This window comes from Monopterus albus, unplaced genomic scaffold (genome assembly GCF_001952655.1).
Source record: "Monopterus albus unplaced genomic scaffold, M_albus_1.0 scaffold17.1, whole genome shotgun sequence".
Classification (NCBI taxonomy): domain Eukaryota; kingdom Metazoa; phylum Chordata; class Actinopteri; order Synbranchiformes; family Synbranchidae; genus Monopterus; species Monopterus albus.
In genome coordinates, this window is record NW_018127897.1 from 2,512,780 (window position 1) to 2,527,480 (window position 14,701).

Genomic DNA, 14,701 nt, shown 5'->3' on the forward strand with positions numbered 1-14,701 from the left:
TTATGTAGAGAAAAAGTATCTTGTGAAAACAAGTAAATTTTTGTCATTCAAATGAGAAAACTTTCTAATTATAATGAGATGATGGCAACAATGCGTTACCATAGATAACAAATAATAAGTAACTAAAGTTATTGTTTCAGTTGAGAAATGGATGTATGAAGTAATCCAGATCATTTGAATATTTTTATAAATGTGTTTCTCCCTCCTTGTCTTGCTTTTCTAGAAGAGGCGTTCTAATCGGCAGGTGAAGAGGAAGAAGTATGCTGAAGAGCTGGAGGCAAGGTTGTCAGATGAAGAAGTCAAGGTTATTGTCAAAGCCAAGAAAACCAACACTGCAGCATCCAAGGAACCTGCTCTTCAGCTCTTTGTAGTATGTAGTTCTGCCTAAAACTCTCATGTAGCTAAGAAGTCAACTTTAAATTCACTTTTTTTTTATTATTAATGGAGAAGGACAGCACAATAGAGGTAAATGTATGAGTCCTGCAAGAGTAATTTTGGCATATGAAAGGCAATCCATAAAAGAATGCTTTTTTTTGGCAATGATGTGTATAGGTATTGCTGAAAAGAAAAAGAATATATACTGTTTATATATATATATACACACATATACTGAATAGTGAGAACACATACTAGAGAAGAACAACGGGACTACAGGGGGATGCACCACAGCCTGTTCTTTTCACTGCCACTTTGTGTTGTACAAACCAGGACTCCTGCAGTATGCCTGTACAAAGAGGGAGGATACATATGTAAGACATACTGTAGGACAGTGACCATGAGATCCTTGATTAAGATAAGAAAGAAAACCCACAGAAAAACATAAAGTTAAAAAAAGTAGAAAAACTCAGGAAAGGTATTTCTTATTTTGATATGGGTTTTATTATTACACAATTTTTTATTACACACTGTGGTGTGTGGTGTTCACATTGCAAAGTGTCCTTAGGCTTGTGCAAGTGTATGCTTTGTTTGCTATGCTATGTTTCTTGCATTTTCAGGAGAATCCCAGTGAAGAGGATGCTGCAGTTGTGGACAAAATCATGTCTTCCCGTATTGTTAAGAAGGAGGTAATAATGATTTGCTGATGTTCCTTTTTTTCTGCTGCACAATCAGGATAAATGTTGTTATTGCAATTAGTTTTCTGCATAGTGGGATCTGAAGTATGTATCACCATAACTAAGGCTTTTAGCATAAGATTGTTGCACTTGATATTTGTGTATTTTACCAAGTACTTCAACACGTGTGCAACTTTGGTTCTAAATAAAATTGCTTTATAATATAACATACATTTGATTAGTGAAAAAAGAACTCTGGTCTCTGATTATATATTTGTCTGTTATTTTAAACCTCTCTATAGGTCTCTCCAGGAGTGGTGGTCGAAGTAGAGGAGTTTTTTGTAAAATACAAAAACTAGTAAGTTCATTGTTCAGTTGTACAGTACAAACATCTGCCGACTGAAATCATCCAAGTTCCCACTTTAAATGATATTTGGGGTTTATACTGTAGATGCTTATAAACAGATATCAGACAACAGTGTTTATAGATACTGTTCCCATTGCATCTGCTGCTTACAGTATATTCTAACAAAAACTAGAAAAATTGTTGACAAAAATGACATTAAAAAGTAGCACCATTTGATCACAGAAGCATACAAGCATCTCAGGTGTCCTTAGGACAGCTTTCAATATTGCCATGTATGTTATCACCAAATTCTGCAAAAGTTATTTCATTTCTCCTCTATGGCCTCATTGATATTATTAGAAATTCTAGCTCCTTCCTACAGCAACATGACCGTTCTGAGAGTTTTGAAATTAGGATTTATGAACCATGGCTTTACTACCCCAGCCTCCCAGAGAAATCATTTATTTTCACATGACAGATGATCTGTCATAAGCCAGATCGTGTTCATTATGTGTTTGGACTTGTGATGAAAAGGATGGAAATGTGAATGTCACTAAACATGACTGAGGAGCTCAGCGGCTTTCTGAACCACATTTCCATTAAAGACTCTGTGACCACACCTGCTGGCCTCAGCAGTTGCTCCAGATGCTGTTTAGAAGGTGATTTTTAAGGTTACTCACCTTATTTTGTGTGTGTGTGTGTGTGTGTGTGTGCTTGTACTTGCGCATGTGTGTGTGTACACCGGTGTCAGCTCCTACCTACACTGTGAGTGGGCCACAGAACAGCAGCTGGAGAAAGACAAAAGGATTCAACAGAAGATCAAACGATTCAAGATGAAGCAAGCACAGAGGGCACTCTTCTTTGCAGATGTAAGACTGTGTGACTGTGTGTGTCGACACATATTGTGCATACTGTGTTTGTGTATATTTGGGCATTTGGAATGAGAAGCTGTGTTTTCACATCTTTTAGAATGTGTGCGTGTTTAGTGTACATGCATGTAAATATTGTGTGTGCATGTGCATGTGCATGTTTAATATACTTTTTGTGATTTGTATGTCTGGGCAGGCACATCTGTGTGCATATATTTGAATTTACTCGCTCAGTTGATACAGTAGTGATGCATGTCTCAGATTCCAGATGGCGAGTGGGCACTGAGGTTTACTCTTTCCTTCTCTCTCCCTCTCTCCCTCTCTCTCTCCCTCCCTCCCTCCTCATGTCTTTCCTTCTGTCAGATGGAAGAGGAGCCCTTTAACCCTGACTATGTAGAGGTAGACAGAGTGCTGGAGGTGTCGTATTGTGAGGACAAAGACACAGGAGAGGTAAAGTGAATCTTTTTCATTTAGTAATCTTAACCATGAGTAGGGTGGGATATTCGTTCAATTTTATTGATTCCAGTTCTGCTTATCAAGCCCGGTTCTTATCGATTCCCTATTCCGATTCCAATATTTGTGGAGGAAAAAACAAACAAACAAACATTTCAAGAACAAAAACAAGCCTTCCTTTATTCTTATTCTTGACACATTAAGGCTATAGTCAGTAAACTGTCAAATGTGACACAAAGGTTTCTGTTTCCCTTCATTCATGAAAATTTTGATTACTTATTCTTATAAGGAATGATAATCACGATCATGAATTATGAACTAAAACCATTTAAATAAACAATAGAAAAAAATTCAAATGAATGGACAGATTATCCCTATGAGAGAGTTGGGATTTACGGTCTTGGATATTTTAGTTTATTAAGCTACACCTAACACAAAGTACTGTAGGCCTAACCACAGTTTACTGTAGACTATAATATTAGTTCTTCTGTCAGTCTTTTCTGATGTGCTAACAGAAAAATACCATAGAAGGCCAAAGTCCATGGATATTACTATAACTGGAAATCAATAACACACTTCTCCTACCTAAACAGAGGAGTTGAGTTTCTGTGCTTAGGGGGGGTGAAGCATTGGTGAAGGGGTGCTCTCTGTACTTGTACCTGATTTAAATATATATTAAAATAATTTGTCTATCATTTATCTTAAATATAAAAGGAGAATGTCAGCTCATCTGTGTTTTGAGGCTTATTTGGTTGTTCAGCTGGACTGTAACGCTCATTGCAGTTCACTCAGGAGCACGATTGAAATATGGAACAGTTAGGAACTGAAATTCAGAATCAAAGCGCACGTCTTAGCAAATCCACGGGTCTTGGAAATTTGGAGCTGGATCCAACTCGGAACTGGTTCTCAATATCCCGTCCTATCCATGAGTAGCATGTAAGTTTATTTGTGTCGATGTGCCTGAACATGTTTTACTCTATTTCAGCTTTTTGTGGTTTTTGTTCTGTTCAGTATATTCTCCACTCAGGCAATGTCTTTGTATAACAGAAGTGCTCAAGGCCATCCAAATGGGCTTTCTTGCAGCCTTGGTTAATATTATAAAAGCACCCGACCTCGCTCGAGGCTTTTCCGCTGCTGATTCTCCTCTGTCTGCTACAGGAGGTGGTGTACTACCTGGTGAAGTGGTGCTCTTTGCCTTATGAGGACAGCACCTGGGAGCTGAAGGATGACGTAGACCAGAGCAAGATTGAAGAGTTTGAGCAGCTGCAGGCAGTGAAGCCAGACTCGCGCAGGGCGGTAAGCCATGGCTGTCGCTGCATTTCCATTTTCCTCTACATCCACCAAACATGCTGTTTGGTGAAATTAATAGAGACCATTAGCCAAACATTAAACCTGCATAAAATAGAACACACTCACACAGGAAACACAAATACCTGCCGTCAGTCCCTTCAAGAGCACGGAAGAATTTTTCTGCATTAAAATAAGAGATATTAAGTTTTTTTTTTTTTTAATCAGGAGCTATTTCTTAGTGAAGACCTGTAGTAACAGGCAATATTAAATATCTAACATCTGGGGGCGACTGTGGTTCTGTGAGTAAAGCAGACGTCTCCCAACCGGAGGATTGGAGGTTTGAATCAAGGTGCAGTCCACATTTCGAAGTGTCCTTGGGCAAGACACTGAACCCCCAAGTTGCCCCCCGATGGTTAGAGCCATCGGTTGAGTTGGCTCCGCAGATGGCTGCCTCAGTTCTGTACTGGAAACAAATTCCTTGTGTGTGTAACATGCTTGGCCAAATAAAGGTGATTAGATGTTAGATTAGATGCAATATTAAAGCCTAATGTTTAATAGAAGGGGAAAAAAAACAAAAAACTAATGGGCCTTGTTTCCAGCTGTAGCCTATAGATCAGGCTTACTCAAATACAAGTCATAGAAGTCCAGTTGCAAAATTTCCAGTGTAAAAGGATGGATAGACCAGGCCTTGTTTAAATTAAAAACTCTAGGACTGTGATCACAAAACATACAGTGCTTCTGTAATATGCTGTGTTGTGTAACCAAATTCTTAAACTTAGATACAAATGGTGTGATGGCCATATGGACATGCTTATGTCAGATGTTAGAGGGTTTGCTGCTGTTTTTCATTTTCACTTTGTTCATAACTGAAAATGCTCATGTACTGCCCAGTCTTGTTGTGTCCTTTTACAGTTATTGTGCTGATAACTCAATATGATGCTTTCAGTCTGATTTAGTTTTGTGGTTCTTTTGTATTCCTTTGTACTATGAAGACCATTTGATTGTTTCATAGAACATTTTATACATTAGTTTCATGCATCGAGTATTTCTAGTATCTAGTTTTCACCTTCATCATCTCTTTTCTGTGTATGGATAGTTTTGAACGTCATCTTTCACTTTTTCAACCTGAGCTACAGCCATGAACAAGATTATATACAAGTTTTTATTTTTCCCCATTCCATATTCCCCTCCCTGTCCATCTGAATAGTTCACACTTCACAAACCTGTTGCTATAACTGTAGGTTCCTATTTCCCAGTAATGATATAAATGCATATGCATCTATTTTATGATAGAAGCACTTCTAAACAAGTTTTAGGCAAATTTTCAGTATAGTGTTGTTTTGTTTTTTTGTTTTGTAACTGCTCACTGGTACTCTTTTGTGATTCTACATTGGCTATTGTTGCCTATCATTAAATGTAGGAAAAGGAATGTTATCTAAAATATAAATGTAGTTTATTTCAAAACACCCATTTTAACTCTTTTATATCAAATTTTTCATTTAGGAGCGACCCCCAGCAAATCTGTGGAAGAAGAAGGAGCATTCGAGGGAGTATAGGAACGGTAACAGCCTCAGGGACTACCAGCTAGAAGGAGTCAACTGGCTCCTCTTCAATTGGTACAACAGGTCAGTTATAAGTATTGTTTATGCACCTTGGCCACCTGAACAGGGCACTTTGAAATTGCAAGTAACATAAATCTTATTTTAGACTTATCACAGAACCCCGCACATCATATCAAGCGTAGGGTCGCTAGTTGTTGTTCTGTAACCCCATTCAGTGCCAGTGTTCTGTAAACACAGCCATACGTGACTGAACAGACTGAGCAAGTCAAGATCAAACGTGTATAAGAAGAAAACTGATAAAATAACACAATCAGATTGGTCCAAATCACAACCGGAATTGGTGCACTGTGAAACTTTAAAAGTGTGCCTTGGGACAAACATGATTCAGTAGCTTCAGCACATTTTTCCAGTGGAAGGTCAAATCAGACAAAATGTTAAGTATGTCTCTCTGTTTGCTTCTGAAGCTTCAGTAATCCCATGTTGCTAGAATAGTGCAGTATATTTATTGATTCAGAGATTTTACATACGCATTTTGAATTTCAAGAGGAATCTTCTCTTGGGGGCTGCAGATAATGAATCACTTTTCTGTGTGTGTGTGTGTGTGTGTGTGTGTGTGTAGACCATGCAGTATTCACATTATTTGGTAGAGCCTGCAAGGAGAGTCAAATTTCCTGTCAAGGTGTACACTGCTGCAACAACAATTGCTTTTCTTCGCCCACAACCACAAAAGAAGCACTGCACAGTACATCTGGAGTACACAGTGTCAGTGTGCTTGCATTAACCCTGGGAATTGGCTTTGTTATGTGTGAGCACGCAGCAGTTTGTGTATACCTACGCAGAGAGATTCATCAAAAGTAGAGAGCTCCTTAAGAGGCCACTGGCAATATCTGCACTTTGCAATTAGCATCAAGACATAATACCCCCACCCACTGGACAGCTGAATAAATGGTTTGCCGGAGTACACCACGCAGCACCGGCAGTTGCATCTGTCATTATTTGGTATCTGTTTGCTCTGTTATTACCGCTGATGATGTTGTTTTCTGTTTATTCTTTTAGTATCAGGGGATTTTTGTTTTCCTTGTTTCACCACACAATTTTTTGTGTACTTGAAACCAGTTTGAGATTTGTTATATGCAACAGAAATTCTCATGATAAATACACACCCACACCACTTGGTGACATAATGCCACTTGCAGCAACATAGTCACATCCCCACACACAGTGTATGGTGTACATTCCAGGGAATATAATCTTTACATTTTCAAAGAGGTGACGTCGATTTTTAAAGGTCCTTCACCTTTTTCTTACTCTTGGCTTCAGTTTCTTTTATTCTGCCACAATTGTGTGTCTCCTTCCTGTGCTCTAACTTTGGCCATTTCCACCTGTCAGACGGAACTGTATCCTGGCAGACGAGATGGGCCTGGGGAAGACCATCCAGTCCATCACATTCCTAGAAGAGATCCATTGTGTGGGCATTAAAGGGCCATTCCTTATAATTGCCCCACTCTCTACAATTGCCAACTGGGAGCGCGAGTTCCATACTTGGACCCACCTCAATGTCATTGTCTACCATGGAAGCATGGTCAGCAGGCAGATGCTCCAGCAGTATGAGATGTATTTCAGGGACGCACAGGTAAATGGCAAGGTTTCATCTCAAGGCTGAAAACACATGTCCCTTTGTAACCTGTGAATTTCTTTCTGTTTTATTGCATCATATAGTATATATCTACAGTTAAGAGCTTATTTCATTCTATGTAAGAGGAAAATGTGTTTCCCCAGTAGTGAAGTAAACTATAGTGTTTACCTATACATTCCTATTAATTGCAGATGTAGTGATAGCAGTGCTTCTTTTGCCGTTGTAGGTTTTAAAACATAGGTTTGTGGTTTAACGCCTCAGTAGTTTTGGTGTGGAAAAAAGCCTTTAGAAGAAAACCAAAAGCTTCTGTGGATACACAGTTGAGTATACATCTTATTTTACATATCTAGCATACTGTAGGTAGAATCGAGAAGGTTGAGAAGCCTTTTGGTTCATCCTAACAGGCTTAGCTGTTCCCTTTTTAAAGGTGGACAAGCAGAAAGCAAGATCGCTGTGCTTACCTTTAGAGTGGAAAGCAGTGTTTCACTTTGATTAAAATAATCAGTGTTTTTTAAGAAACAGCAGCACTGTGTCAGCAGCATGAAGCCCTGTGAGTAATCTAATAATATGTTTCAAAACAGGAGGCCTGCATGCAACTGTGGGAGTCGGATATAGAAAGGCCAGGCAGAACGTGATTACTGTGTGTAACACAAAGTCCAGATACACTGGGACACTAACGCAGCAAACTTTGTTACCACAGTGTTTCATCAGCACAATAAGCACTAGTAGAAACAGAAAACCAGACAGCAGTTGAAGGATGGTGAATATAGTGTGATGATCCAGGCAAGAGATTTCTTTTGACAGAAGGGTCTTTGTTGGTGCTATTTATGAAACCGTAACTCTATGACTAAGATTTTGGAAATCTGAGCTTACTTTTTCTGTCATGTTACACGCTTTTTAAATAATGCTACACATTTAGAAGGGTGAAGCAAAAGGGTCAGATGTTGAAATCAAATTTAATATTCTATATGACGCCCATTACACAAGGGAGCTATTTTATTCACAAGGGGTTCATAGTTCTAAGATAGCATATAACAAGGCTGAAAGACAGCCATGTGCTAGTAGGTGGTTAGTGAGCACTGAGTGGAGGCTTTCTGTGGCATGTGATGTGTCACAACAGGCAGTAAGGAGCTCTTAGTATTCAGATCAACTGTAGGAGGAATTAAGACAAGCGAGAGTGGAACAGAGCAGAGCCGCCACTAGGCTGTCTCCCAGGCAGCCTGTGATGTCATAGCAGCCCCCAAGGGCAGCACTGCTCAGGCATATCAGAGAGAGGTGCTTCTCCACAGAAGTCTATTAGCTGACTGACTGTGGGAGGCGGTTACTGTATAACTGAGTATCCCTAGAGGACTGTTGTCAAGGCAATAGATACAAATGGAGAGGCGGGGTGAAGCAAAGCCACCCCAGATAACCAAATAAACAAACAGCATAAAGACTCAGTAACATGTGGATACTCATGTCCTGGTTGACCTGTAGATTGCTTTCCAACCAAGTGGTGTGTTTTTTTTTTTTTAATAAAGTAGGCCATGTGCTTTGTCAACAGCATAAGGCTGCAAATTAGTAGGCTTCTAATGTTAGTAGGTAAAACAGTTCAAAGTGTGCAATAGAGAATTACACTATGTATGTGAATTATGCATGTGGTCACAGCATTTTCTTTGTACTCACATATGTAATAGTTACATACTCCTTATATTCTCTCAGAATTTCTTTTTAATAACAGTACCTGCTCTCCATTATAAAAATGTACAAAACTGATTAATACATTCATAAAGCAAATGCGTGTTTGCCATTCCTCTACAGATAATTTTTTTTTTTACGTCTCCGAAAATGTGAATTGTTTCATAAATCCTTTATAAACCGGTTTAATGTTTGTCCCACGTGGCTTCACATTTTGGCTTCAGGGCCGTGTGATTCGAGGCGCCTACAGGTTCCAGGCTGTTATCACCACGTTTGAGATGATCCTGGGAGGCTGTCCTGAACTTAATGCCATAGAGTGGCGCTGTGTTATCATTGATGAAGCCCACCGCCTCAAGAACAAGAACTGCAAGCTGCTAGAGGGCTTCAAGCTCATGAACCTGGTACATAAACCATTAGCTGAGAAAGTTTCACTTTTGCAGTTTAAAACTTGACTTGAAATCAGTTCTCAAAATATTGTGTCCAGCTCTTTCTGTTGTTTTCTGTGGTATATGCTCTAATCAGGTAGGAAGGACATTTAATAAAGTGTCCTATAGCATCAATAATAAAGCGGAATTTCAAAGAGTGTGGTGCAGGAGGGGTTTTGATAAACCTGACTCATTGTAAATACTGTAACATTGTCCCTTTGTGCCTCTTTTAGGAGCACAAGGTCTTGCTGACAGGTACTCCTCTCCAGAATACTGTGGAGGAGCTTTTTAGTCTGCTCCACTTCTTGGAGCCTGGACGCTTTGCCTCAGAAAACGCCTTCATGCAGGAGTTTGGAGACCTCAAGACTGAGGAGCAGGTGAGCTTGCTGATACATCAAGAATGTGTGAATTTTCAGACTCAGTGATATATAAGAAACATCACAGTGAACATGTAGTATATGAAAAGACAGAAATACACAACACATAGTCAGACAACCATTTTTGGCACCTCGAATCTGTTACAAGGAAATGCCATTTTTAGTGCTATATTATCTTAAAGGACAGTCAAGTTATTGCCTCTTAGAGCTCCGTAACACACACACACTCAGATATAAAGTTCCTGTTGATACAGATGGAACCCTGGAAGTGGGGCTTTTTCTAACTAGGCCACACACACACACCCAACATATGGTGGATAATAATAACAGATAATGGAGTATTATGCTATTTGTGCTGTATGTATTGACACAGTTGCTCACATGCACACAGCTTTCCTTCAAAATGTTATTTGGCATTTCATTTTTAGGATGGTACCAGTAAAAAGATGCTTGATAAAAGACCATAAAAACGTGTTTGAAGTGTGGGATTCTTCCTAAAAGTTAAAATATTTAGACAGCTACAGTTTAGCACTGAATACTAAAAGTAGAAGCTCTTAGTGCCAGTGGGAATATGAACTCCTCTCCATAGTAAAGGTTGCTGGTGCTGTTACAGTAGGAGGTACTTTATCAAACTGATAAAACATGTAGGTAATAAGGGACATGACTGGGGAAAACTGGCCCACTGCTGGAGTCTGGTACTAAGTAAGCTGTGATGTTGTACCGTTGCACAATCTTATGGTTTGGGGGGGAAAGTATTTAAGTTGGGATTAGTATGGCATCCGGTGACTCCTGCTTCGATTGAAGGCCAGATGTGTTACTATGGATATGCTTTACTCCAAAAGTTAATATTTTATGTGACCTGAGTGGTGGAGGTGTCAATGAAGCATGTCTTAATGTTGAAAATATAAATGATGATTTAAAGGCGACTGCTAGTCAGTTAAACTTGATGCTAGCTAGCATCACAGTCATTATTTAATGTACATAAGGTTTGCATGATTTTACACATTTCTGCATGTGATGAAACCTTTATGAACTGGTGAGAGGCAAGTGAAATGCATTAGGTTTGGAATACAGCTATTGAGTACAATAAACAATTTTCAACTTGAGAATGGGAAACAAATAAGATAAATTGCAATGACATTTATAACATTCCAAGTTTTAGTTTCAGTCAGAACCATAGACTGTACAGTCTATGGTCAGAACCAGTACAAATGTAGAATGTGCAATCCCACCAGCATACAACTAACTCTTTTGATATTTGTGGTCCACAGGTGCAGAAGCTACAGGGTATCCTGAAGCCCATGATGCTACGTCGATTGAAGGAGGATGTGGAGAAGAAGTTGGCTCCTAAAGAGGAAACCATCATCGAGGTTGAGCTCACCAATATTCAGAAGAAATACTACCGTGCAATCTTAGAGAAAAACTTCTCTTTCCTGGCTAAAGGTGCTGGCCAGGCAAATATGCCCAACCTGGTCAACACCATGATGGAGTTGAGAAAGTGCTGCAACCACCCCTACCTCATCAAAGGTAGGATAGTACCTTGCTAAGGTTAAATGCCTTGCCTAAATACAGGCTGACACAGTTAGATATAATTGAAAAGTATATAGTTGTGATCATGGTAGGCATAGCTGCAGTAAGTCTGCAATTTCCACAGTTTCCCATTGAGTCTTCTGGAGGTGTTGTGGGCTCAATTTAGCAGATTTAGGCTATTTCACAGGAACTCTGAAGTGTCATGAACCATAGTGTCACCATTAGAAAATTCAGAGTTCCTTTATAAAGCATATTTTCTGAGAATTATATGCCATACGGTCTATTTTGCACAGGCAAATTAACAGTCAAAGATTGGGCAAGCATTAGTGAAGCAGATGAGCTTCTAAAGTTCTTTGTCTACTTTTACAGTCAACAAAAAGTTTCTGCTGCTTGAGAAAATGCATCCATAGAGCTTTGATCTTCATGAATGGTCACTGGGCGTTAAGGGAAATAGAATCTTGTTTGTGTGGGGAAAAGAAAATATGAGAAACATATTTCTGAACTATCCATATTTTTGCTATAACAGGGGCAGAAGAGAAGATTCTAGAAGATTTCAGGGACGTATATAGTCCCACTGCAGTCGACTTTCACCTGCAGGCTATGGTGCAGTCTGCTGGGAAACTGGTCCTTATTGACAAACTGCTGCCTAAGATGAAGGCCGGAGGGCACAAAGTGCTCATCTTCTCCCAAATGGTGCGTTGCCTGGACATCTTGGAAGACTACCTCATTCAGAGAAGGTAATGAAGGTTGATTTATTACTTAATGGCCAAGCTTAAGAACTCTAATTCAAGTTTGTAAAAGTTTTATTTATATTTTCAGTCTCCTGAATATGTCATACAATAAAATAACTGTCATGAAAAAGCCAGCTGCAGTATCGATACATCATATTAAATATTGTACAAATCATGAAATGCAGAAATGAATTCAGTTGTGGAAAAACAATGGAATTTTGAAATTCCAAAATACATTTATACACCACTCACTAAATGGGTGGAATCTTTTGTTGCCATTTTTCAGAATCCATGGAGGAAGGAAAACGGACATGTCTACAAGCTTTGTAACAGTTTGATGTATATAGTCTCTCTTACTCTCTGACTTTATTAATTTAGTTATGATTCAAATGAAGAACAAATCTTATACACATTATAGACCAGTTTTAGTACAGTATAATGGGAACATGTGGAAAATTATCTGACTCATGGCTTCAAATGGTGAGGAACAGTACACCTCTGTTTCTGTGGTGGTGTGTTTTAGTTTGGAATACTGTGCATGATAGCCAGTGGCCAGTGAGGGAGTTGGCAGAAGCCTTAGAAAGCAGAGGTATAGAGTCTGGTGTTTCGTCCCAGCAAGAGTCTTTGGATGCTTGATAATTGTCTAAGCAGTTGCTCCTGTGGGGTAATGGAGTAGTATTTCCTTCTGTCTCCTTTCACTGCCTTTGTATTGTTCTGCATGTCCAGATATTTAAATACAGTATAGTTAACAAAAGAAATTCTCCCACGTTTTTACAGATGCTTTTTTAACTTTTACTTCATCATTTTAAGTCTGTAATATCGGAGCTCCACACTGTGGTGTAAGTTTTCAAGTTCAAATTGTGATAGATTGTGATAGAGTTGTTACACACTTCACAAAATAAATCACAGGATGTCAGGTATTTATTTAGGCATAGTCTTTTTTGTGTGTGCTATGCTAAATGACTTTTTATTTTTAGATCTGCAATGGGAGTAAATTAAAATGAAATGAAAGTAAGTCCCTGTCTCCCCACCCACAGAGCACAGGGGCAGCTGCTCAGGATGATGGAGGATGATTTGGACTTGAACTTATCATGGACATAAAGGTTCTGTGTACAGCCAAAGGCTCTGTCAGAGCACTGCTTCGGAAACCAAACTTTAGAATTGAATGTCATTTAGGCATATTTGAATTACAGGACCTTTGGTCTCGGGTCCTCATCATTGCCTTTATTTTTATTCTCACATCTGCCAAGACTCTTTTCTTTTTACTTGTCTTTTTGGGGCATTTGTCTCCCTTCATCCTTTTGTTGGCTTTCTTCTGGCTCTCCACCAGCACCTGGTCCAAATGCCAAACTACTGTACACATGGGAGTAGCTGCACAACACAGTCAGAGTTCAGCAGCCGGTTACAGAAGCCCTCAGGGCTCTTCCACATTATACAAGCGTTTCTGAGAGGTTTCTCCTGACTGAAAATGAATTACCCTAGGGAGGGCAGGGGGTTGGATAGGATGGGGTGAGAATGGACATAAGAATGAAAGACCATAACTGCTCCTTGTAAAAACTGTTTTATCTTTGAGGATGCCGTCTCCCATGTGTAGAAGTGAAAGAAAAAAGACTGGGAAAATTTAAAGGCCCCATTGTACTGTGGCTGTGTTGGAGTTACAATTGGTTAGGCTACATATTATAAGCTTAATTCACTGACTCAAACCCCTCAAGAAAATGCAAACAATAAAAAGTGGTGCAAGTTTATTCTTTAAATAAAAGCTTTGTTTATCCAAAGCTACAAGAGAGGGGTCAGTGAGAAACTGTACTAGCATCATGGATCCTTCTTTTGTGTTGCAGGTACTTGTATGAGCGGATAGATGGACGTGTTCGCGGGAACCTGCGGCAGGCTGCCATCGATCGCTTCAGTAAGCCCGACTCAGACCGCTTTGTTTTCCTTCTGTGTACGAGAGCTGGTGGCCTGGGAATCAACCTCACAGCAGCAGACACCTGCATCATCTTTGACTCTGACTGGAACCCGCAGAATGACCTGCAGGTACTACACACACCCTGGCTGCAATGTAGCGCTGTGGATCTGTGCATTGTAGAATGTTGGCACGCTATCAGTTATCACTTTGTCAGACATCTGCTCATGCAAACACCTGCCAAAAAGGCACATTACCATGGAAAGTGCCTCAAACAGCATCCAATCAAGAATCATGGTGTAAATCTTAGTGAAAATAAGTCACCATTAAATCTTTCATTTTGATCCATTGCTGTAAAGCAGGTGCCATTTGGGTGAAACAGCAGATCATGAAGGAAAGGCTTCTCTTTGTATTCTATGCCTAATGAACCTTACTCAGATTTTTTTTCTGTCTGGCGCAGGCCCAGGCTCGCTGCCATCGGATCGGACAGAACAAGGCTGTGAAAGTGTACCGTCTGATCACCAGGAACTCATACGAGCGGGAAATGTTCGATCGTGCCAGCCTCAAGCTTGGACTGGACAAAGCAGTGTTGCAGAGCATGAGTGGCCGAGATAACAGCCTGGGAGGAGGTGCCGGGGGAGGGGTATGTTTGAGAATTGTCCAATGCATGTGTCCTTGGCTGGACATGAAAATTTTCACTTCAACTATCATCAACTTTTTGCACAAAAGAACAGGAACAGCACAAGCCTTATGTGGCACTGGGATCATTGTTTTATTCTAAGAAAACTGGACTCCTTGTTCATGTTTTCTTCTTAATGTACCCCTGTCATACACACTTAACACACATGCA

General features: G+C 39.7%; 1 protein-coding gene across 1 annotated transcript in view; it reads left to right on the forward strand.

Moving 5' to 3' along the window:
• The window catches only part of chd9 (chromodomain helicase DNA binding protein 9), an 85,237-nt gene that overhangs the window by 52,708 nt on the left and 17,828 nt on the right, over positions 1 to 14,701 (forward strand). Inside the window, exons 5-18 of the mRNA XM_020592488.1 lie at positions 224 to 370; positions 996 to 1,064; positions 1,355 to 1,410; positions 2,150 to 2,267; positions 2,631 to 2,717; positions 3,879 to 4,016; positions 5,514 to 5,635; positions 6,962 to 7,205; positions 9,110 to 9,286; positions 9,544 to 9,687; positions 10,959 to 11,214; positions 11,744 to 11,954; positions 13,787 to 13,982; positions 14,312 to 14,494. Coding sequence (XP_020448144.1) covers positions 224 to 370; positions 996 to 1,064; positions 1,355 to 1,410; positions 2,150 to 2,267; positions 2,631 to 2,717; positions 3,879 to 4,016; positions 5,514 to 5,635; positions 6,962 to 7,205; positions 9,110 to 9,286; positions 9,544 to 9,687; positions 10,959 to 11,214; positions 11,744 to 11,954; positions 13,787 to 13,982; positions 14,312 to 14,494 — 2,148 coding nt within the window. The remainder of the gene's footprint in view (positions 1 to 223; positions 371 to 995; positions 1,065 to 1,354; positions 1,411 to 2,149; positions 2,268 to 2,630; positions 2,718 to 3,878; positions 4,017 to 5,513; positions 5,636 to 6,961; positions 7,206 to 9,109; positions 9,287 to 9,543; positions 9,688 to 10,958; positions 11,215 to 11,743; positions 11,955 to 13,786; positions 13,983 to 14,311; positions 14,495 to 14,701) is intronic.